The sequence below is a fragment of the Lepisosteus platostomus genome, chromosome 2 (assembly GCF_059453375.1).
Source record: "Lepisosteus platostomus isolate fLepPlt1 chromosome 2, fLepPlt1.hap1, whole genome shotgun sequence".
Taxonomy (NCBI): Eukaryota; Metazoa; Chordata; class Actinopteri; order Semionotiformes; family Lepisosteidae; genus Lepisosteus; species Lepisosteus platostomus.
In genome coordinates, this window is record NC_142612.1 from 12858285 (window position 1) to 12880010 (window position 21726).

At 48.1% G+C, this 21726-nt stretch overlaps 1 protein-coding gene across 4 annotated transcripts in view; it reads left to right on the forward strand.

Moving 5' to 3' along the window:
• Positions 1 to 21726, forward strand: part of bcor (BCL6 corepressor) — an 81104-nt gene that overhangs the window by 23479 nt on the left and 35899 nt on the right. For all 4 annotated transcript variants that reach the window (XM_088598920.1, XM_088598933.1, XM_088598909.1 and 1 more), the window contains exon 2: positions 17466 to 17594. In XM_088598920.1, coding sequence (XP_088455046.1) covers positions 17509 to 17594 — 86 coding nt within the window. In that variant the 5' untranslated portion in view covers positions 17466 to 17508. The remainder of the gene's footprint in view (positions 1 to 17465; positions 17595 to 21726) is intronic.

Genomic DNA, 21726 nt, shown 5'->3' on the forward strand with positions numbered 1-21726 from the left:
GGGGTCTCCTCGGCGCGCGCGGCGGTAACCTCGCGTCCCCCACGGGTCGGACCAGTCCTGCTGTTCGCGGTCTGCCTCGCGTGCCCATGATGTAAACAGGATCTGAAGTTGAGGCTGGTTTCGTGCGCAGGGCGACTCGTGGGATCATAACCAGGGCCATCTAAGACTTTCTGATGGGTACACGAAACGGGTAGAATCTAACCCTGTTATCGAGACAATCCCAAAGAGCCGCCGTGGCGAGATTTGAATTCGCCCCGTCTGCGCAGAGCTGGCTTGTGCAGCCGTGCTCCTCGTAATTAACAGAAACAGTAAAAAAAAAAAAGTTCCACCGCCACCGAAGATAACCCAAAATCTACCCTTCTTAAGTGGGCGTAAGCTTTAAACTCTGTGCATTACGGCAGCTGGCAGCTCATTTTCATTATTGAAGAGGTTTACATTAAGAATTCATCACTGTAGTTGGCTTTTCCCCATGATGGTTTAAAGTATGGCGAAGGGTAGAAAAAGATGGATAATTGGCGGCTTTTACCACATTCCTTTGCAATTGTCAGGTGTCTAGATTTCATATGAGGAGCGATTGTTGTCGTTTAAAGGAGTAAGAAAATTAATGTTGATTTATAGTTGGAGATTTAAATCCAGGAGCTATAGTTTGGAAAATGCTTAGCATTGTTATATGAAATAACATGATGGGTGTACGTAATAGATACGCTGCTGTACAAGAGACTTAGGCATGGGCAGGAGTTACGATATATTACGAGCATTCAAAATATACTCAAAGCCTTCACTAGTGTGTTTTCTCATAACTTTGTTAACAGCGTTTTCTTTTGTGTGAAAATAACTTGTCGTTAAGCAGTCTTTAATTGCCATTGATCATCTTCAAATGTATGTGTAATCACAACATCTCAAGGTAAACTCTATGTGAGAAGTGTAATAGTACACAATCCATCACATCTACCAATCAAGTCTAATTGATGACTCATTGGTGGGCGTTTCTGGTCATTAGCAGAATTTGTTCCTCTTTGCATCCATATTCCACTCGACAGCTGAAAGGCTGCTTTGGTGTGGCAGCGAAATAAAGCTTAATCTGGGTGAACCGATTTGAACATTTCTAGGCTTTCAGGCAGCAATAGAACAGTTTTTGCATAGCAATGAGAAAGACGTTGAGTGAAAACTCCGAGCACTCTAGTTTCTGAGGTGTGGTATCTGAAGCATAGCCAACATGCACGGAGCAGAGAAACATCATCTATAATTGATGAACCCCAGACTGGATGACCCCAAAAGCTACTAACAAGGATGAGCCATACTTGAAGGTAATATCCTTCAGGAACAGGGAGATGACGAGTGCTGGTTTGTCAGAAGAGCTGGCAGAGGGCTCAGGTGTCATCCAGCTATCTGCAGTGTGAAGGTAGCTTTTGAAATGAAGATTTAAGGCAGGTGGTGTAGCAGGAATAGCACTGTTAAGGGCAAGGAGACTAAAACGCATTCAAGAACTGGATTGTGGTCAAAGGAGTTTGGCGCAAAGTTTATCTGGATCTAATCAGAGACCGTGCGTGAGTCAGTTGACAATTTAAACTCCTCATGAGCCCTTCTTGAACAGTGAAGCACGGAAGAGGTTTACTTTGTTTGGTTAGGGTGATATTCTCAGTTGTTGGGGAAAATTGAGAGTATGTCAACTGCAGAAAGGTACAAACACATTTAAATCCAGCGTGGTAGTCTCTGTGGGGCAAGACCTATTGGTCCAGACTTCACCTTCCGGCTGCATAAAGATCCAAAACTCTCAGCTGGAATAATTCAGATGTATTTGTTGGAAACAAATCGGAGGTTTGAGAAGACGCCCCCACTCCCCAGAATGAGATGGTCTTTGCAGAAGGATGGCTCAGCATTTCAGAAGAGTGTATAACGAATTTTTGCATCTTAAGAGTCCTTAAAATAACTTTTTTGTTCCCAAGGAAGGTGATCATATGCTTCTTATTTTATATAAAGTTGTACTATGTATAAATGTGGTTATTTGAATGAGACTTATTTTCAGAGATGCATAGAACGTATTGTTCCTCATAGATTACAGTATAAGGGGCCAAAGGGCTTTTGGACAGCAGGTTTTCTGACTAATACAGTAACTGTCTATCGAGGGCTTGGTTTAAAGTACAGTTCCCGTTTTTCGTGAGGTGTGCTGGGGGCCGGTTTTTTTATTTTTATTTCGACCAAGTTGAAAAACGACGACATTGCAGGGAGGGAGAGCGAGGCTGGGCCCGTGCAGAGCAATTAGAGCCGCGATCAGAGCGAACGCGCTCGTATTTTTGCTGGAATGCCGCGAGGCACGAGTTGCCGTCTGCTCTTCATTAGAGGATTGCAGCTTAGCTGGCTTAAGACGCGGTGTGGAGCCTTCGGCACTTTAAAGGAAACCCAAGAATGTTTAAATATCCCGGGTGAACTTGAGAAACCGCTTTGGACTGTGGACACTCTGCAACACTTCCAGCAATACATAAATTGCTCGGTTGCTATTCATAGAGCATTGCGAATGTTCGCATTAGCAGATCGTATCTGCTCGGATCCGAAGTGCCCTGTTTTGGTAAAAAAAAAAAGAAGCATTATTTCTAATTCTTAGGATTTATTCCACTTTTTTTGCAATTCCTTTGGGAACACGAGCAACTTTGAAGCGTTGAGCACTTGGCAGTAGTAGTTAATCTCTCCAGTGGAAGGTGTGACGTTGGATCCTGTCATTTTGAACAACTGGGTTGCGGTGCAGTAACTCCTTGGCCTACAATACGTCGCCTTTGCACTGATGTAATCTTAGCCTTAGATTTAGGGAGACGAGCTGCGTAGATGGTGGGGGTGTTTGCGCTAATGAAGGGCGTGATTGGGCGATGTAACTGTGACCTTTGTGAAGCAGTGTTTTTCTGTAGTGTAACATTCAGCTTCGCGTCCCGAAAACGCACAGATGTGGTGATTCGGAATTACAGGTTACCATAAATGCAACGAAACGTCCTTTATCGGGACTTTTGCTCCGCTTCTTGCATGAATTAGTGAGCTGTGGTACCTCTTTTCATTTATATTTCTTAATGTCGGCGGTGCACTGACTCCGTTCTCTTTACGAACACTAAACACATTGCACATCCAGGTGAATACTTTTAAGTGGCAATGTTGAAAGAATGGGGTGATTTGGAATTCAGTTCGAGAATGTTTTGTGACTGTTTCTTCAGTTGTTTTAGAACACAGTTTAATCCAACACCGGTAGAAAATACAATCATCGTTGAAGTAAGAGTTTAATGATAAAAGGTGCTCAAATGCACAAACCTGAAAACCACACGGAAAGTCTGATTCGGTTGCGCGAGAGGGGTTTCGCGAAAACATGAATAAGCCTATGTTGTATACATTGTGGGATTGTTTTTCTAACGTTAAACACATAATAATCACTATCATTTTTTTTCTTGTTGTGTTTGGAGGTTAATTTATGAGCTGGTAGCCTCCTTTATCTATAAACCTGAACGTCTTCTTTAAATCTTCGTAAGTGCGAAGTTTAAATGCTATTTGAGTTTGGAATTAATGGGGTGTTACGCTCGTTTATTTTCAGGGACTGAGTTCTGTGCGTTGTTGATGCATATTTGTAGTAATGTATGAAAGTATCATGTTATATAATGAAGTCAAACGTTTTGCCTTCGTACATTCAATCTGAATTCATTTGTTCGTGTTTCTCTGCCGAAGCGGTGCGGCATAAACACACACAGGCCGACTCTGCGTCAACCAACCATCTTCTAGCGGAGTCCAAAAGAATAGTTGCGCCGCAGGAAAACGTCTTATTTACCAGACAGGAATTTAGATGACTAGGTGTAGGTGCATACCATCCAATTAAAGTCTCTTTGTGATGACATCGCCCTTTCATCAGGAGGCCAGCTACAGCCATATAAACAAACCGGGGGTGTACGTTAGTACATCAAAGTGTCATCAGGGTGCGTCATCGGCGCGGAAGTCCTAAAACGACCTGGGTGTATAACTAGCCGCGGAGAGAAAACCTCACTTTTAATGTAATTTTTACTAGACAAATTCTAAGCATTAAAAGCTACTCTTTCACCCCGGGTTAGTATTTAAGTACTATCAGCTTTCTGCGATCTGTTTTCGGGATGTAACTCTTAGCCTAGGCGTTCGGCCGTCGGGCTGTAGAGACAGACGCCAGATGACACGATTGAAAGCTAAACACGGAACACCCGAGGCTCATCACGTCTCGCACAGGGGGCTTGGTCCTACTCACCCCGGTGCTCAGTTAACAAGCATTAAATATTCGTATTTTTTTTTCAGGAACCTTGCATGGGGTTTTAGCGCTTTTGCAGTATTTTGCCTGAATTAAACATTGACGGTAGCGAACAGAGTATCGATGTTGTCTTTCTGAAAATGCGTGTGAACGGCGATATTGGACGTGAATAAGGAAGGGTTTCAGTTGAGTGCATTGGAAACCGGAATTAAAAGCCAGTGCTCAACCCCAGACATAGGCAAAGTGGGTAAATAAACGCTGTACTAATACGGGGCAATGTGGAAGGGCTGATCAAGATCGTTGATATCCGTATTTTCTCAAGGACGATGTGTCGAGTTGAAGCCGGAATCTAATGACAGGACTCCAAGTGTCTTAGTGGGTGAAAGGAGGAGCTAGCGAGCTAGACTTAGGCTGTTTTGGCTATTCGATAATCGACTATTATGGGAGCTCCACGAATTGTGACATCTCTCAAGTTATACATTTTAATAACATGAAACTGGTATGAGCACAAACCGGGCCAGCATCAAGTGATCGTTAACTCAGCCGACCGTCTCAAAACCCCAGGCAGGTTGTCACCCCTGTTAATGTTGTTTTATTCATCTGCATAGAAGGTTGAAACCTTGACTTAGTGAGGCGTTTACGTGCTTTTGTAGCGTTTTTGCCAACCCAATTTAAATAGGACCAAATGCAATTTCTTCAGCGTTTACACGCGAGGTACAAAATTTGAGTTGCCATTTCAAGTGCGTTTTGAGACGATCGGACCAAGTGTCCCTTCCGAACAATTTCATGTTCGTCCGGTTTGGACCAAATCTCAAAATGGACGGCCGACACAAAGCGGTCGGGAGGGGTTAAGTACGAGAATGACCTCTCGTATTTCGGACACTGCTTATTATTTTCGATGTCCACAGATCGTCATGTCGCCCGGGCTTGCTTGCGTGCGTGGTTACAATAATTCACCGTCACCTTATCTCCCTGAAATAAACACCTGGCCCGGCCTGGGATTTACATCCGAATCAGGTTTCTTTCCTTGAGCTGCAACTCAACGCACGTTGCGGGGACCCGCTCAGGAACAGCGACCGCAAAGCAGCCTTCCTCAGCGGTCGCCTGCTGTTCGCAGCGGAGAAGGTGCTGAGCTACGTGGCCTAGTATAAAGAGGTAGAAAATGTGTGTGTGTGTGTGAGAATAAAAGGCAAAAGTATGGCCGTGAGCTGGCGAGATCGGGTTTCATAGCTGGCTCTCAGAGGAGAAGTCATGGTTTGATTGAAGTTGCACTCCGTCCCAGCCTCCCGGGGGACGGCAGCGCTGAAACAGGAGAGCTCTTTTCTCCGCCTCAGAAAGCCTTTGTGCTGCAGGAGCTCCGCGGTGCACGGATCGCTGCGCTCTCACAAGAACGTGTTACTGCCTACGCTAGCATTGTTTTCTTAACGCTGCATTTTTACCCTCGGAGCAAATCGTTTCGCCTGGGAAACATCACCCTGCGCCTTTTTTTTTTTGACGCAGGTCGTCAGGTTCTCCGCGAGGTTGGAGAGCGGTGGATGTTATTTTCAAAGGTTCTGACACGTGATGTCGTCAAATAAAACATTTTCATTCACTCAAGGCAGCTTCTTTTTATTTATTTTTTTTTCCCTGCAGCGTGCTTCTTATTTTCCTAATCCGAATTCGAGCGATCTAGGGTGAAGTGTAAACAGCGTCGTTTTCTTTCCTTTCAAGGATTTTTTGCCTACTGTTATTTCTAATAATACAAATCTCCTAGTTTAGCTCAGCACATGTGCCAAACATCTGGCTTATTTTGCAAATATTAAACAGATATTGATTCACAAATACAGCAGGGGGCTGTAACTGTCGGATGTGTATTGGAAGCGTGGTGGGGTTTTCAGCACGGCTCGATTATTTTAATAGCTGCGTGGAAGTCTTCTGTTAGGACTTCGAGTTTGAGTGAAGTCGCTGACACTTCGATATTATCTTATTCTTGAGCGCCAGAGGCCCAGTAACACAGATGCAGCTAGACACGTCATGAAGTTTAGAAATGTTATTGTATTTACCGGACGCCTACGGACGACAGACGCACTAAGAAAGTCATGATTTTCAATGTCCTGCCAAGATGGGGGTCTCCTGTTTGTTTGCTAGTCAGTCCCAGCCGCAGGCACGCATGAAGCCGATACCCTGGCGTCTTTCCTGAAACGGCGTGATGAGATAGATCTTCGGGTTAGCTACTAAATACCAAACGGGTTAGGCGGGCCGCTCCGACCCCCCTGTCGTTTGTAACCTTGACGCTCGTAAGAAAATTGACTATGAATAGTTGCAAGGACGTCAGTCGATGTTTGGAGGTATCCGACTTGGAAAAAGATGCAACGAGGTGGGGGTTCTGGGTTTTCCCGTTGGCAGGAGGATTCTTGCTCTTTCCCATAGAACGACCTGCTGTCTTTGAGTGATGTTCCTGCCGAGCCCGAAGCGGGTCGAACAGTCAGTGCCGCAGGCTAGGCTGGAGCAGAAGCGGGTCAGTCCGCGGCGACAGGGAGAAGGTTGACCTGGAGCGATTCTTCAGGTGTGCGAAGGCCGGCCCTGCCGAACTGCTCGAAGACCTACGTGCACTGTCCCGTTTTTGATTTGTTGTGTGTGCTGATGGGTTAAGAGGGCCTGCTTTGTTCGAGGAGACCGTTGGGTGCAACAGATGCCTAATAAAACGTCTCCCTCGATCCGAAGGCGGTGTAGGGGGTCGATAGCTGTTCCGCTGACCCCGATGACGTGTTGTGCCGAAAGGGAAAGAGCGCAGGGTCCGCGGTGTTGAGCAAGGCCGTGGCGCATGCTTCACGCCGGCTTCTATTTGGATAACGGGAGGCGACAACGTGTAGGAATTGCCCACGAGTCGGTATATTGGCCTCCCCTTGTAAAACGCTAGAACTTTATGTACAGCTTTATTTTTTTTTTCACTCTTCCATCGGGCTGGAATGAGTTCAAGAGTCCAGCTGCAGCGGCAGATTCTCCGGCACCAGCACGGGTCGCACAATGCTGCTGTTGTTAGCCTGCGGTCCGAGTCGTGGAGGATTGTCCGTCTAGCTCTCTCGCTCTGTGGCGAGGGGAGAACGGCGAAGCCTGTTTACAGGCAGCGCGAATAATGCGACAGCTGTTGAGGCGCGGGTTGTCCGCGCGCCTCTCCGCTCCCCCTTCCCTGCAGTCACACAATGCCTTTATTATAGAGCTTGCACTTCACCTAAGCACGGGGTTGATACAGCCGCCCCAGTGTTAATTTGAATGGATTTTTTTCTCTTTTTTTTTTTCTTTCCCCTTTTTTTTTTCAGACGTGTCCCTTTCAGCAATGAGATGTAGCCTATATGCGGAGCTTACGGTGTATGCATGGCAACGCTTGTTCTCTCGGGATTAATTTATCTTTTGATTGGTTCGGAGTAATTTTAGACAAACGTTGTTAATGAGGTCTCGGTATTGTGTCTACGTTTTTATTGAACAACCCACCCACCCAAAAAAAAATGAAATCTAAGAAAGTAAGCGCTTCGGGACAGTTTAATTGCTGTTTGCTTGTATGCATCGCCTTCCTTAAATGTGTTGATGTGCAGCCCCGTGACTAAGCATTGCTTATTAAGCGAGCTAAGAGCAGCGAGCCGAAACGAGCGCAAGAGTTGGTCGCTGCCTTCGTTTGTAGTGGGAGAACCTTTCATTAAAAGTCATGTTTACTTCCTCAACTTTGTTTTCCAAACAATTTACAAATATTTCGAATTCCTAACGCCAACGCCGGCGGCATCTAAGTGGATTTGTGTGTACCTGACGACGACGTACTTCTCGGCATTTGACCTACCCGGGAAACTGCGTGCCTGGACAGCCTGTAGTGCTTCGGTCACCACAGAAGTTAAAGTCGCGCCCGGTCGCTCTCTACCCAGCCAGCGCAGGTGTTCTAGGGGAAGTCCAACTGTTTCACAGGGGAATGGCTTCAAATCTGCATCACACACGTATCTGTTTTCCGTGGCACCCTCGTTCGCTCTGCTAGCTTCGCCCCAGGCGAAGGCAGTAACATTAACAAGTCCCGGCCGCTGAAAGGACGCGACTGCAGGTACTTTAGTGTAATTAAAATAGAAGCTCGTCGTACCACAGCACGTCTTTTCTTTGCAGTGTGGGGCTGCACGCTTGAAACGGGTGATCCGGAGTGTCTCTTTCCCATGATCTCCGTGCCACCTCGCTTTTGTTAGGAGGATGTATTGTATAGGAACAGGTTGGGGGGGGACCTCCTCAGCTCGCTTTGTGTCCACGGTTTCCGAAGATGCGCTTGGTTCCCGAAGTGGAACAACGTGACGTTCTGTATTTAAAACGACAAATCGGAACTGTTCAGTTGTTTTTTAAGGACACGTGCGAAGATGTGTCAATTCTTTTTGTCGTGGAGAACAGCGCTTTCTAAATATGCCTTTAATAAGGTTCGCAAAATAAGAAGGTATTTGTGACCCCGTGAGTTGAGCCGGACCCTCTAAGGTCTAGTAATTTACTCAGCAGTCTGGCGGGGAACCACGAAAGAAAACTGGAATTCTGAAAATTGCGGTGTGAAAGAAAACCGTATTGTAGTCAAATCGGCAAGTGATCTTTTGAAATGGAATCCTTGTGTGCCGGAGTACTGTACTTTATCACACTTGTAGAGAATGTAAAGTGGGCATTACAGGGTGAATAAAAACCCTGGAACTCCGTCGTCAAATGAACTCAAATGCCATCGTGTGTTCTGCAATCTAGCCGGTGTAGGTCGCAGTTGTAGGAATAAAGACCACGTGTATATCTCTCGCATCCTAATGGACTGTTTTCTTAACATTGCGCTGTTATACCTTCAATAGGGGTGTCCCACGGAATACATAACTGTAGGCCTGATTTTGTCGCCTTTGATCTAGTCCGACCTGGCTAGAAAGACAAAGGACCACCGTGCGTCGGTGCCTACTGATAATCCCCGTGCTGAGTGTGACTCTGGGGATCGGAAGGCGTGTGACGGACATTTTCTCCGAAAATGAAGGTCGACGGGTGGCGAAATTGTTTGCTGTTCTGCGCAAGACATGTTAAGAGACTCGCTTTTGGGTGAGGAGCCGCCAAGTCTGATTTTAAAGTAATGCGAATGTGTTTAATGCCTTTAAACACTACTCGTAGGTGTGAAAGCCACAGAGATCCATTGGGTAGGTAAAGTTAATTGTATTAGAGGAGGTGTCAATTAATCTTAAGTAAAGCCAGCTGTATCGACTGTGCAGCCGGCTTCTGTGCTGCTGCTGCATTTTACCCCATATAATGCTGTGACGTTTCCATTGAGTTTTAAATTTAGAAACAAAGCCTGCCGTTACTCATCATTACAGCTGAGGATAAGGAAATTCTGTATATAGATCCAAGCTACATCAAGATCACCAGTGTCCCCTTTTCTCATAAATTCTTGTCATACACGCGCAAACTAAAACGTGGCTCCCGAAGTTTTCAGGGCAGATCTTTGAACAAGTCTGATCTGTAAATGTTTCGTTTTGACTAATAGGCTTAAACAGCCTTTTACAGAGCTCGGCTTGTATGGGGGGAAATTACCTATTGCTGTTTTCGCTCCTTTAAGATCTGGCCTCGTTATTGTTCGAGCTACTGAGTGTGGAATACAAGTACCGTGGACGGGAGAAAGAAAGGCCGGTTGTGGTGGGGGGGTTGGTTTTCTGGCTGCGCGTCCATTCGCGGTATAATGAGCTCTTTTGAATCCCCGGGGTTTGCTTCCATTCAGATAGGAGAGGGGAGGGGAGGGATTGTAGCTAATCGATCAGCCCCCTCAAAGCTGTTGCGCCGTCAATGTGGGAAACACAGCCCCTGTCAGTCGCAATTATGCAAAACCAACTCCTCTGTGATCAATAGGCCTATCCGCTAACGTCTCTGCTGAATAGCTCCCGGGCCCCCTCTCTCTCTCTTTTTTTTTTTGATGACACTTTTCTTGTTGGCATTTTGCCTTTAAGGCAGGCAGTCCTTACTTCCCCTCTGCGCAGTTTGTAGCTCGCCTTGCCGTTTCGTAAACTGTTTGGGGGTTTCGCAAAACTCAAGATGAGAAATAGGGTAGGTGCGTCTCTACAGGGCGCACAAAAAAAGCTTTTTTTTTTTTTAAAAAAATAACACGCATAAACCCCGCTTTTGGTCCGTCCCCTCGCGTCCGCCGGGGTCTGTGTGCAGTTCAGCTGCCCGATTCAGCATAGAGACTGTGTGGCGACGTGCCGCTGAACACTGCTCCCTCACGTTCCGATGTATTTGACTAACACGTGGGCGCAGTCGTATTCCAGTCTGCTCCCTCTGGGGGTAGTCTAGTGGGTTGGAAATGTTCCTGTCCTGACCACCTAAAAGTGACCGAGCAGCGCCTCACCCCTCTCTGAGTCACACCAAAGTCTTCGCCCGCGTTAGCCCAGGCGTTTTTTTCCCCCCTTCTCTCCCCCGCTTATCTCGGGTTTAAATTTCGTTTCTGCACGACGTGAAACTCTCGTGACGCCCCCACCACTTCTCTGGCTGTTCCGGCTTCAGTCTGTGGCTGCGGAGTCTCGTCTCTTTTTAAAATGGCGCGGACAGTCTGTCTCCGATACGCCGGAGCCTGTCTGCGTGGGAGAGAGAGGGAGACGGAAAGAGGCTGCGAGCGCGCGTCTGAGAGAGTGAGAGAGAGAGAGAGCAGGAGAGTTGCTTTGTAGAAGGACGGACACTGGCCATTTTATCCACAGCCTAGCCTGTGCTCCGATGTCAAATTCTGTGTTTCCCGCGGACAAAGGCTGCCGTGACGCCAGTGTTCAGCGAGTCCCGGAGCCCCTTTAACCCAGTCTGTTCTATCGTGTCTGCGTTCCTATCAACTAGCTCACCAGAGCCGGTTCCGCTCATCTCTTAACCTTTACTTTTTAAAGTGCGTCGAAGCTGTGGCTTCGCCGCGTGTCGCTCCAGAAACAGGTCATGTGGTGTTGTAAAGAGTCGATCTCCCGAGCCTGGAGCTCTGCTGCGGCAGCTACTTGCGTTTTAGGGCATAAATAATAGTTTTGCGAGATATGTCAGAGAATCGATGCCGAACTGTTGAAGACGGTTTAAAGGAATCTCCAGACTGCCATTCTGCGAGTCTGGTGTTATTAACCCTATAATTTGTTTAATGTAAATTGTTTTTTAATTTTGATTTATGGAGATCATTAAGCAGAACGCATAAATCAACGTAACGAGGTGAATATCCTTATGGAGGTTCCCAGAATAACGTCGCCACCGCCGAAGTCACACGAAAAAAATCGGTGAAGTCATAAAAAGCCCTCAGCTAATTGCTTGGTTTTCGGGAAAAAAAGAAAGCATTTTTCACCCCTCTGCTTGTTGTCAGAGCTCCGAGCGCTTGAGGTGTGAAGTGAGGGTCTGCGGGCTTGCGTGCGGGCGTCTGTTTGACAAGTCGAGCCCGGTTCTCAATCCGCACGGAACTGGGGGAGCCAGGGGGCCGGCGGACTCCGCGCTATCAAAACGATCTGGATGGGGCTGTGTGCGCCGATTGTTCACGGGCCAGCGGTGTGGTACAGAGGTTGGCCCCCTTTAAGAGCAACTTCGAAATCTAGCACGACACCACGGTTGTATTATAATGGAGGCCAGAAAATATCCGTGGGAGAGAGGGCGGCTGAGGGAATATTTTTTTTTATACCGTGTTACGTTCGCCCACTGTAACTTCTTTGTTCTTGATTGGAAATTAGGATATAATAGCCCGAAATCAAAATGCAGCACGCTGAGCACAGTCACGTTGTTTGTGACATCGGAAAGAGAGCGACAGCGCGGGGAGAGCTCGTGTATAGCGACTTGCGCCTCTTTGTTTCCGCCTGGTTTACACGCGCAGTTCTGCGCTCAGCTCGCTCTGGAGTTTGTCAGGTTGTCTTTCACAGGCGCCTTTCATACAGAGCGCCGCTCTCCACGATCCTCAAGAGACCAGATTGTTCAAAGCCGCCACCACCGGCAGCAGTGTGGCGGTGGGTGCGCTTTCCCCTGTGACGGCGCTCTACGGGAGCACAGCGAAATGGGAAAATGTAATTAATTTTTTTTTCCCTTGTGCTGCATTAGTGCTGTGCATTGTACATGATATATTCTGCAGGATATGTGGTGTGCTGGTAGCTTTTGCTCTGCTGCAGATTTCGTTCGGTATTATATGTGTAGAACCCCCTCCCCAGATTTAAATCCGGATTTTCGTCCTCTCCCCGCGTGTCTGATAAAGCTGTGTTCAAAGGCCATAAAGAGCGTAACCTTCACGAGTCCGATGTCAGGCATTGAAGCAGTCGAATACAAAGCTCAGTCGCTCTAGCTGTAATCAAAAAGCTATTTAAAGGTTCGGGTAACGATCTACGCGTTCGGCCATTTTGCTAAAAGGTTTCGAATTAGCCTAATGCTTAAATTCTCCCCCTCCTCGTGGGCTACCTGTTTTTGTTGGCCTTAATTGATTTGTAAGGGAAATTGAAGTTGCTGACGCAAGAGGGTTTAGGCGTCTAGATGCTTTGATCGGTCTCCGCTTGTAACTCCAGCAAACAGCCTTTGGGGCGGTTTCAGTAGCTGGTGTACCCTTGTCCCGACGGAAAGTACCGGCTATCTGCCCGTCTGAGCGTCGAGCTCTTACCAAGGGTCTCTCTGAACAGGTTGAGCTCTTAGCGGCGCGGCTGGTAGGTGAGCATTCACGTACTTAACGATGCAGTGTGATTTGAAAGTGCCGTGAGAGGCATTGTTTATCGCTATTAACAGGCAGCTCCAGTCATCCACGGCTAGATCCGGATTTTTCACGAAACAGGCTAAAAGTGCTTTATCCCACTGCAGGCTTTTTTTTTTTAATTTTTGGCATATCGTCCTTATTTCACCTGTTAATAACTAAATACGCCAGTTTCAACATTTTATAGCCTTGAGCCCACTCTGCTGTGTTTCTAAAGCCGGGTTAAGTCTTTTTTTTTTCCTCGGGTATATGCATAAATTAAAACTGCCATCCTGCAGCTTTAAGAGACTGGGAGCGCTAGATACAGCTGGCAATCTGCCAGAGACAGAAAGCGAGAGGGCGCCAAAACGGAGCTCCCGAGCTGATACAGCTGACTTCTCTCGTCCCCCCCTCCGCTCCTGTTAAGAGGAATTCTCACATCGTGGGTGCCAAGCTCCGCACCTTGGGAGCCGGCCGGGCGGCTGATTAAAACTGTGTACAGACCTGGCACCCCCTCCGCTGACGAGATAAACCCCACAAGAACTGATCGTCATTGCCCTCAGTCCTGATGAATATCACTCACGGCGTGTTGACCTTGCCCTGTGCGATTAGGAGTGGATATAGTAGCCTGCAAGAGTAACGTTAACTCTTTCGGAGTTTCGCTCCACGGTTACGATTCTCGGCGCCTTTCGTGGAAGAGGTGGTGTAGCCCCAGTCCGGTTGCTACAAGCTTGCAGCTGCCTGGTTATAATTACGCAATTAATCACGTCGGTAATACATATAATTATAATGTAGTTCCATATTTCTGTGCATCCTTTAATTGGACTAATTCCAAAGTGCCACATCAATTTGTCAATTTTATATGTTCTGCGCAGATTCGATGTTTTAAGCGTTTCTGTACGCGTGTGGTAGGTGGTCTTATTAAACTATATATTCCCTTCACGGGGAACAGGTTCTGGGGGTTGATTACCTGAGCATGGCTTGCGTGCGGTTTTATGGTTGTTTGATGCAACGCAAGTCCCCCTGCCCTCGAATGGTTAAAGCAGCCCAACATCGAATGAGGTGATGGAAAAAGAGGGTTTAACGATTATTGTGCGTCTGTATAACGACAGCGTCCCGGAGTCGCAGCGTTATAAATCGATCGTAAAAACGAATGCCTCGGCGTGAGATTGCAGTTGTGGGATGACTTGCCTGTAAATTAATAAACGTGTCCGTACACACGACGCGTGGAGTTATGCCTGAGGTCTGCTCGCTCCCTGCCGCACCCCACCCGCGCTCAAATCCCGGTGGGGAGGCGAGAACTGAGGCTTTGGGTGGAAGGAGGGGTGTCGCGGACGCGCGCACGGTGAGTTATCAGCTGCCTGCGACGGCGAGGGTTTAAGTCCAGAGGTCCCAGGGAAATGAAGCAGGAGCTGCACACACGTACCGTGCCACATTTCAGAAAATTACCGTACTCGGAGCTCTCCCCCTCTTCTCTATTCTTTTTCCCCCCTCATCTAGAGATTTATGACACTGTTGCCTCCACCGGAGAGAGAGATAGAGGCCGGCGAGCTGCAGTCTGGTTGCAGGAAAATTATCAGTGGCGCCGCTGTTTGTACAACAGACCTCCACTTTGAAACAGTTCAGACGAAGTTCATCGGGGCGATAAACTTGTAACTAGCTACAAAGATGAGGAAGCGAAATGAAAATTCAGCCGGCTTGCTTTGGGGTACTCACCATACATCAGCTCTGCGCTAAGCATTTACTTATTGCTCGTGCTTCGGCGTTAAACGCGTTGAATTTATATTTGAACAGTCTTGTTAATTAATCGTCCATTTTTGGGGGGAGGTAGGACAGCGCGGAGTCCATTAACACCTCTATACCGACGCCGCCAGAAACCAAAAGCGAAAACTAACCATTTCCCCCACTTAAATCTTACTTTTTTGCATATCACAACTGTTATTTGGGTTAAATTTAAAACACGCATGCGAATGTTGGTCAAAATATTTGAAAGCACCCTTATTATTCCGTATTTACAATATTTCCTTGTTACAAAGCAACGTGGTGTTGAGGAGTAACACTAGGACTTAAGCTGCATTCGAATTTTGTAGACGCAGTTTTAGGTATTCTGTTTTTGATTACCCTTTTAAAGTGTTTTGAAACCCTTCCAACACTTTTAAGAGTTTAAATGGCGATGTCGCGAAATGTCATTTATCGTTTCATTTAACGTTGGTTTTGATTGTCCTGGGGGGGTGTTCTGCAAAAGGCTCGTCGCGCCTAGCCGAGGAACCCACCGCTTGTTATAATTAAAAAGTGATTATATTCTGGTTTCACCCAAACAGAGGTTTCCACGCTAAGCGCTGCTTACTGTTAGTCACAGTGCCAAACGTTCGTGATGAAGAACCATTTAATTTGTTTGTTGAACAAACTATTTTTAGCCCAGTGGAAGGGTGCGGACCGGCTGCGCCGAGTTCCGCACAGTTGTGTACACACTGCCCCGGCTGCGTTCAAAGGTGCGCGGCGTGGCGCTTCCAGTCAGGGATACACCTGAGTGTTATTGCGTGTCTCGGTGATAGCTTCAGGAAACTATAAATCTGTTTGAAAGAATTTGAAGCACGAGGAAGGGTAAACCATGCATAAATAAAGCTGCCACCGAGCTCGTGGCGCGCGAGAGCGGCGGTGTCGCGGCTGAGGCGGGGTTCCGTCTGAAGGTCCTGTCAGCCGGTACCGCCCGAACTGAACGAGTTAAGGTGTAATGTAGGTCAGTAAGCTTTTTTTAGAGGAACATGTGGTTGTCTAGTGGGATATCCAAGTAAGTACATCGTTTCCGATATGCCCTAAGATGCGGAGTCGAATTTGTGTAATATGTAATATGAGGGAGACGGTGGGTGTGTGTGGGGGGGTTATTAATTATTATAATCGCTGATGTATCGTTGTTGATGGCGAGACATGTATAAGGATCAAAGGCAAGCAAGTACTTAAATCCAATACCGGTTTTGATGAGGGATATCTCTCGATGAATTGAGCAACCCCCTCCACTTACTGCTCTTCGACCAGTCCCGCGTCTCCCCCACCATATATTAATTACAGCCATTAAGCTCCGTTTCCACACAGCAGGTTTACTTCTCGTACCCCAGGTGTTGGAGTACAATTGAAACGGCGTGAAAAAAAGAAAGACGGTATCTGGGGCAGTCCCTCAACGCTATGGCGCCTGTTCGGACGCAGCCTCTGTGCGGGTTGATGTCGCTCATGGAGGAGCGCGTCCTCACCTTGAGCCCGCTTTAACAAGGCAGCCCGCGCCCCGCGCGTCAAGGCGATGATTAATGAAACGTCCGCTCCAAATGAGGTGTCAGCTGGAAGTGGAGGAGCGGAGCCCGGGTGTCCGTGCCTCTGCTATGCTGAGCCGTGATGTCCGGTGTGTGTCAGATTAATCTCATCTCGCTGTTCCATTCCCCACGCATTTTCTGGCACCCGAACGACACCACGTCTAATGTGACATACCCCGTTTATCGTTCAAAAACTCGCGTGGCCTTAAAAGAATGAATACAGAGCTACCGAGCGCGTATTTTGTAGCCATAACCGTGTTAAAGACCTAGCCGGCTGGTTAGAAAATGCAGCTAGTTTTGGTTCCAACGTTCGTTTTTTTCCCCACTAAAATAACCCTGTCTTCCAGTATAGCTTAGATCCACTGTGTAGGGTTCGGTTCTTTAGCTGCCAGTGCAAAGTGAGCTGGGTGTTCTTCGTTTTTCTTGAACCCGTTGCTCTCCTTGGGAGCGCTTTAAAAGCAGTGAGGCTGGAGACCAGCAAGTTGCATTGGCAGCAACCGATAAGATCTGAAAACAAAAAAGGGGTTATCTACCATGAAGTGCAAATTAAAAACAAAATGTAGGCTGTCTTATTCAGGTTAAAATAAAGACGGTCACCTGTACTTTAAAAGCTAAAATTGGCAGGGGGGGATTGAGTTACACGAGCAAATGTCGTGCCCAAAGTGCAAAGTATTACAAGTGCTGTAAAATCATTTACAGTACATGCACACTTATGCCAGAGAGAACAGAACCCAGCATTGTCAGGAGCATACTATATATGGACCAACCTAAAAATGGATTGGCAGGTGTCAGAATCTTGGCCCGCTCCAGATGATGGTTTTAATGGGTGAGGTTGTGACCCCATAATGACACATGGTGATAAGTAGTCTGCAGCCCGTATTAGTTCCATCTTCTGACACCCTAAACACACGCTCATTGAAATGGGTAAGTGCTAAAACCTCTCTCTGAGCCATATTCCACACCCCCTCTCTTTCCCTCGCCCAGCTCTTAGCGTTTGTGCAGAGATGGATGAAATGGAGGGAGGTTTCATTTGCTTTGCGTGCGCAGAAGAGGAAGGGACATCTCTGGTGACCCCCGGCTGCTTTGAGTTTGTTGCGTCACGATGGGGTACCTCCTCGGCGTTGACGTGCCAGCTGAGCATGGTGCTGCCCAAGGGCGCAGCGTCACCGATGAGCCTGAAGCAGGCGGCTGTACCCTCAAGTCTGGGCAGCGAATCTCACAGATTGTGTCGGTCTCTTTTTTTTTTTTTTTACAGGAGCCAACCTCGGAATAAAATCGACCGCACTTGAGGGGACATTATGCTCTCCGCAACACCCCTGTATGGAACAATTCACAACTGGGTGAGCAATGAGAGGGTCCGCATGTGTGGAATTAATGAAGAAAGGTTAGTGAGCCGTCTCCCTCCCTGTCCCCTGTCCCCTCCTGTAGTCCTCTGTACTTCTGCTTGTCCACTGTCTGTGTGCGTCCGTGTGTTCCTTGCTCTGCTTTTTAAAAATGTTTCATACGACAAACGCACAACAAAAAGTAATCCTTGAGGTGAACTCTATAGCTGTTGAGAAAGCGATGTCACTAGCCTAGCTATCGATACATTGAAGACTGTATTCTCCGTAGTATGCAGTACAGCGCAGTGCAACATAACTTGACCCTTCCATTACAGGATTTTGCTGCAACCAGTTTCTTAATGAGTTAATTGATAATTGGAAATCGATATAGCAATTAAGGAGCTAGCTGCATCAAAGTGCTGTATTGAAGTGGATTGGAGGGCTGGCAAGTTAAAGAGTTCAGTTACAGTGGCACAGTTCTCAAGTACTAGAGGATGCCTTCTAGATGTAGGAATGTGCTTTTTTTTCTCCAGGTCGTCTGTAAAATGTCTGTTAAACTGTTCACATGTAGCATCTATGTTTTGGTGCCGCCAGTTGGGTTGGGTTGGGTTCTGGATCCAGGAGTACACCACATGCTGTACGGATCGCACTCAATGCGGTTTTTGCAGTTGGTCAGCTCGTGTAATCAAATCTGATCTTGAAGTCCAGATTATGAACTTTAATATTAACAGAACGTTGGGAGAATCCAAGCACAGCTTCACGCAGAAAGTCCCAGAGGGCGCAGGAAGAGAAAGGTTCTCTCCCCCCCCCCACAGAAACAGGAAGAGAAGAGTTAAATTAGTCTGTCTGGGTGCAGACCCTCGTTCAGAACGGGAAACAGTGACCCGTGATCACTGCAGCAATGCATGATTGTTCTCACTTTCTCATGGAGACACGACTTCTTTAAGGCTGCTGTACTGCTGTTAAGGAACCGATAAACATTTGCTTCAGTATTCACCCAGTCTCTTACTCTTTGCACAATTCTTAATATAGCTTTGATATGAAATGGGACTGAACCTGAACAGGCCTCCCTGTTTTGCATTGCCGTCTGCTGGCTGTCTGGAGTCGATGGGTCTCTTTTACTGGAAGCTTGTTTGATACCACACCAGGGTACAGACGTGCCAAAGCCCCCTTGAGTAATCGGGGGGTTGGCCTGAGAGGAACTGGACACCGAGAGCCGCTGTAGTTGTTGCTTCTGCCCTGATTGTTGTGCAACACCCGGGGTGGTGTGGCTGAACTTTGTCCTTTGTCCTCACTGCGCTGGGATCCATTGACGGATATCAGGGAGCGGGAGAGCAGCACCTCAGCCGAGTGCAGGTTTCCAGAGCCCTCACCTGCGATTTGCTGCAGCGAGGCGGAATTAAAATGCTGAAATCGAGCAGGCCTGCGGTACGCCCGGGCTCGTCGCCTGCTGAATCGCAAGCGGTAGCGAAGCAAGGACAAAAGGGGTGACCTTACTAGGAGGACAGGGTGTGGGCGGGCGAATACAAGAGCAGTTTCTCTGGCCCCCCAGTCCCGTCCCCCCCCGCCTGCCGCTCGCCCCTGCCTCCGCCGGGGCGCGGAGAACCCCGGCTGACCCAGGCGAGGCGCCGCGGCAGCGACAGCGACAGCCTGCCGACGGAGGAGAGCGAGGGTTCAGTCCCCTCCGGGCTGGGCCAGCGCTCGAGCCAGAGCCCTCACAGGGATGGGAACGTCTCCAGGAGCAGGAGATTAATGGACCCGAGGCCGGCGCAATAAAAGTGGCATGCTGGGATTTAAAGCCGCCAGTAGCGGCGGCAGCGGCAGAACAGCTTTCCAGAACAGGCACATCCTTTTCCCACAAGGACTACGTTCCTTGTTTTTCCACCTCGCGCTCCCTCTCCCACACACACACACTCACTCACTTAAACCGACAACCAATCAGATAATAGCCTCTGGTGATTAGAAATCCTCTGCAGTTTTATGACGGAGACTTTACAAATTCCCCAGTTTGGTTCGGCATGTGGAGGCATGGTGGCTAGTGCCTGTAAAGTTCAGTGCTTTGTGAATCCCGTCTTTTTACAGCGCTTCACTCTTGGAGCCAAGCCTGTCTGTTGGAGAGCCGTAGGAGAGGAAATGCCTGGATTCAAAAAGATTTTTCTGCTCCGTTAGCATGCAGAGGCGGCGTACAGCTCTATGCAGGATCAGTTGCTGCCTCTTTTTTTTTTTTTTTTTTTGATCTGCTTTTGCTTTGTGGGTCAGCGCTCGAGCTGTCGGATTAACCCCTTGAACAGCCAAATCTGCCGCATCCCTTGGCAGAAATCCTTCCCAGGAGGGGCTGGGGCCGTCCTAGCGGCGTTCAGACGCGGCCAGCGCCGCGCCGTCGGTCAGCTCGTCCCGAGAGTCGCGGGGCATTTGGGTCTGGGAAGATTGCGCCCGGCGCAGAGCAAGCTTCAGAGGCCCCAAGCCGATGGGCTGGGACTGGTGCTTGTGGGGAAAGGGAAATTTTGTAGACGCGTTTAAAACCGGACGAGCTCACGAATCCCAGTGGGGTTCCCCCCCCCCGAAATAGATGCATCGTGTTTTGAGAAAGCAATGGAGCTGATGCATTTATCTCCTGGAGTGCCGCCTTTTACCCCTGTCTTCCCATGCATTCAGATAGGTGGCTGTGATCCTGCCTGGTGTCCTTTACAGAGTCTTCCCAAAAACAATAGGCCCAAAAAATCGGACTCGCTGTAGCTCATTCAGCTGACTTAACCTTTGAATAGTTCTAAAACCCCTGGGGAAAAAAAACCCCAGACATGGGTGGGAAGTTTGCTTGAGTCTGCTGGGGGTATTTTCTACAATGTGGTGCATATTGAGCAGAACTTGTGACGGTCTTCTCGTGTTTTCAGGTAGTTTCTGTTATTTAATTTCCCAGGCAAAACGGACCCTAGAACTAAGATGCCGCCCGCCCTCAATAATGCTTTTTTTTTCTTTGAAACGCACGTTCTCCTTGGCTAGTTAGGCACAGATAGCGTTATCTGCTCTGGCTTCGCAACTCCACAAGTAAGGTGATCTCATAAGCCTGCACTCTCTCTCCACCCCCCACCCCCCCTTTCGTTTTAATATCCAGCAGCTGGGGTGTTCTGATGAGGGATGTAGCATTCACAGTGCTCAGTATTCCAGACAGACAATTATATGACAGATGATTTGCTGCAATGCCTTACCCTGTAACCATTCGGAGGAAGTCATTAAATTTTTATCCAGTAGGAGTGACGACTTTGCAAAAAAAAAAAAATCTAATCGTAAAATCTTGCCTTCGTTAAAATGCTCTTAAATAGGTAGTGGTTAAACGCCCCCTCTCACCCTTCCTCCGAATACAGCAAAAATTCGTTTTGATTCAAGGGGGCCTCTCTAATGCTTTGAAGGGAGGGATCACCCCCCCGCCCCCCCTCCCTCCGAACCCCAAATGACACGTGAAGATTTGAAGCATATAATCTTCTCCCTCGCTGGCACGCTGAAAGCGGAGGGTCAAGGAGACCACGGAGGAGAAGTGTTATTGAGGCTGGGGAACGCTTCTCCACAATGAGAGGCTCACCTCCGGGGGGGTGGTGGGGGGTGGTGGGAACAGCAGGCCGATCCACAGCACTCCAGCGCAGAGGGAGGAATGGGGCGTGCAGTGGGGGTTTGATGCCAGAGAGCCCGACGGTAGCCGGGCCCGGCTGACCTTATTTGTGAGAGGGGGCGGAGCCCCTCTCTGGTTTGGTGGTGTGGATGCCACGGTCTGCTTCCTGTCCACCCGTCCTGCATTGGCAGCACTGCTATCTAAAGATAAGGCTGGGTCTGCATTATTGAAATCCTGGGCCCGTAAACACATCAATAAGAGAAGCATCATATAGCAGCCTAACGACGGCTCCTATTATGTCATTTCCCAGCCGTGGGCTGAAAGGCAGCGCTAGGTGATTGCATCTGGCTCTTGTGTGTAATGATGAAAATTTCCTTCTGGCAGATGACAGCCATTTTAGCCCCAGGATTATGAGATCTGCCGCCGAGGTATTTCTTATCAGTGCATTCATTCTGTGATAACAAGTCCCAGTGCACGGCCCTGGAGAGGCGCAGATGTGATGTTCCCGCACTGGAGTGCTGCAACCAGTCGGGGAAAATGGAGTGATCGCGTTATGTTGCAGCGAGCACGTCGCAGTGCCCAGGCGCTCG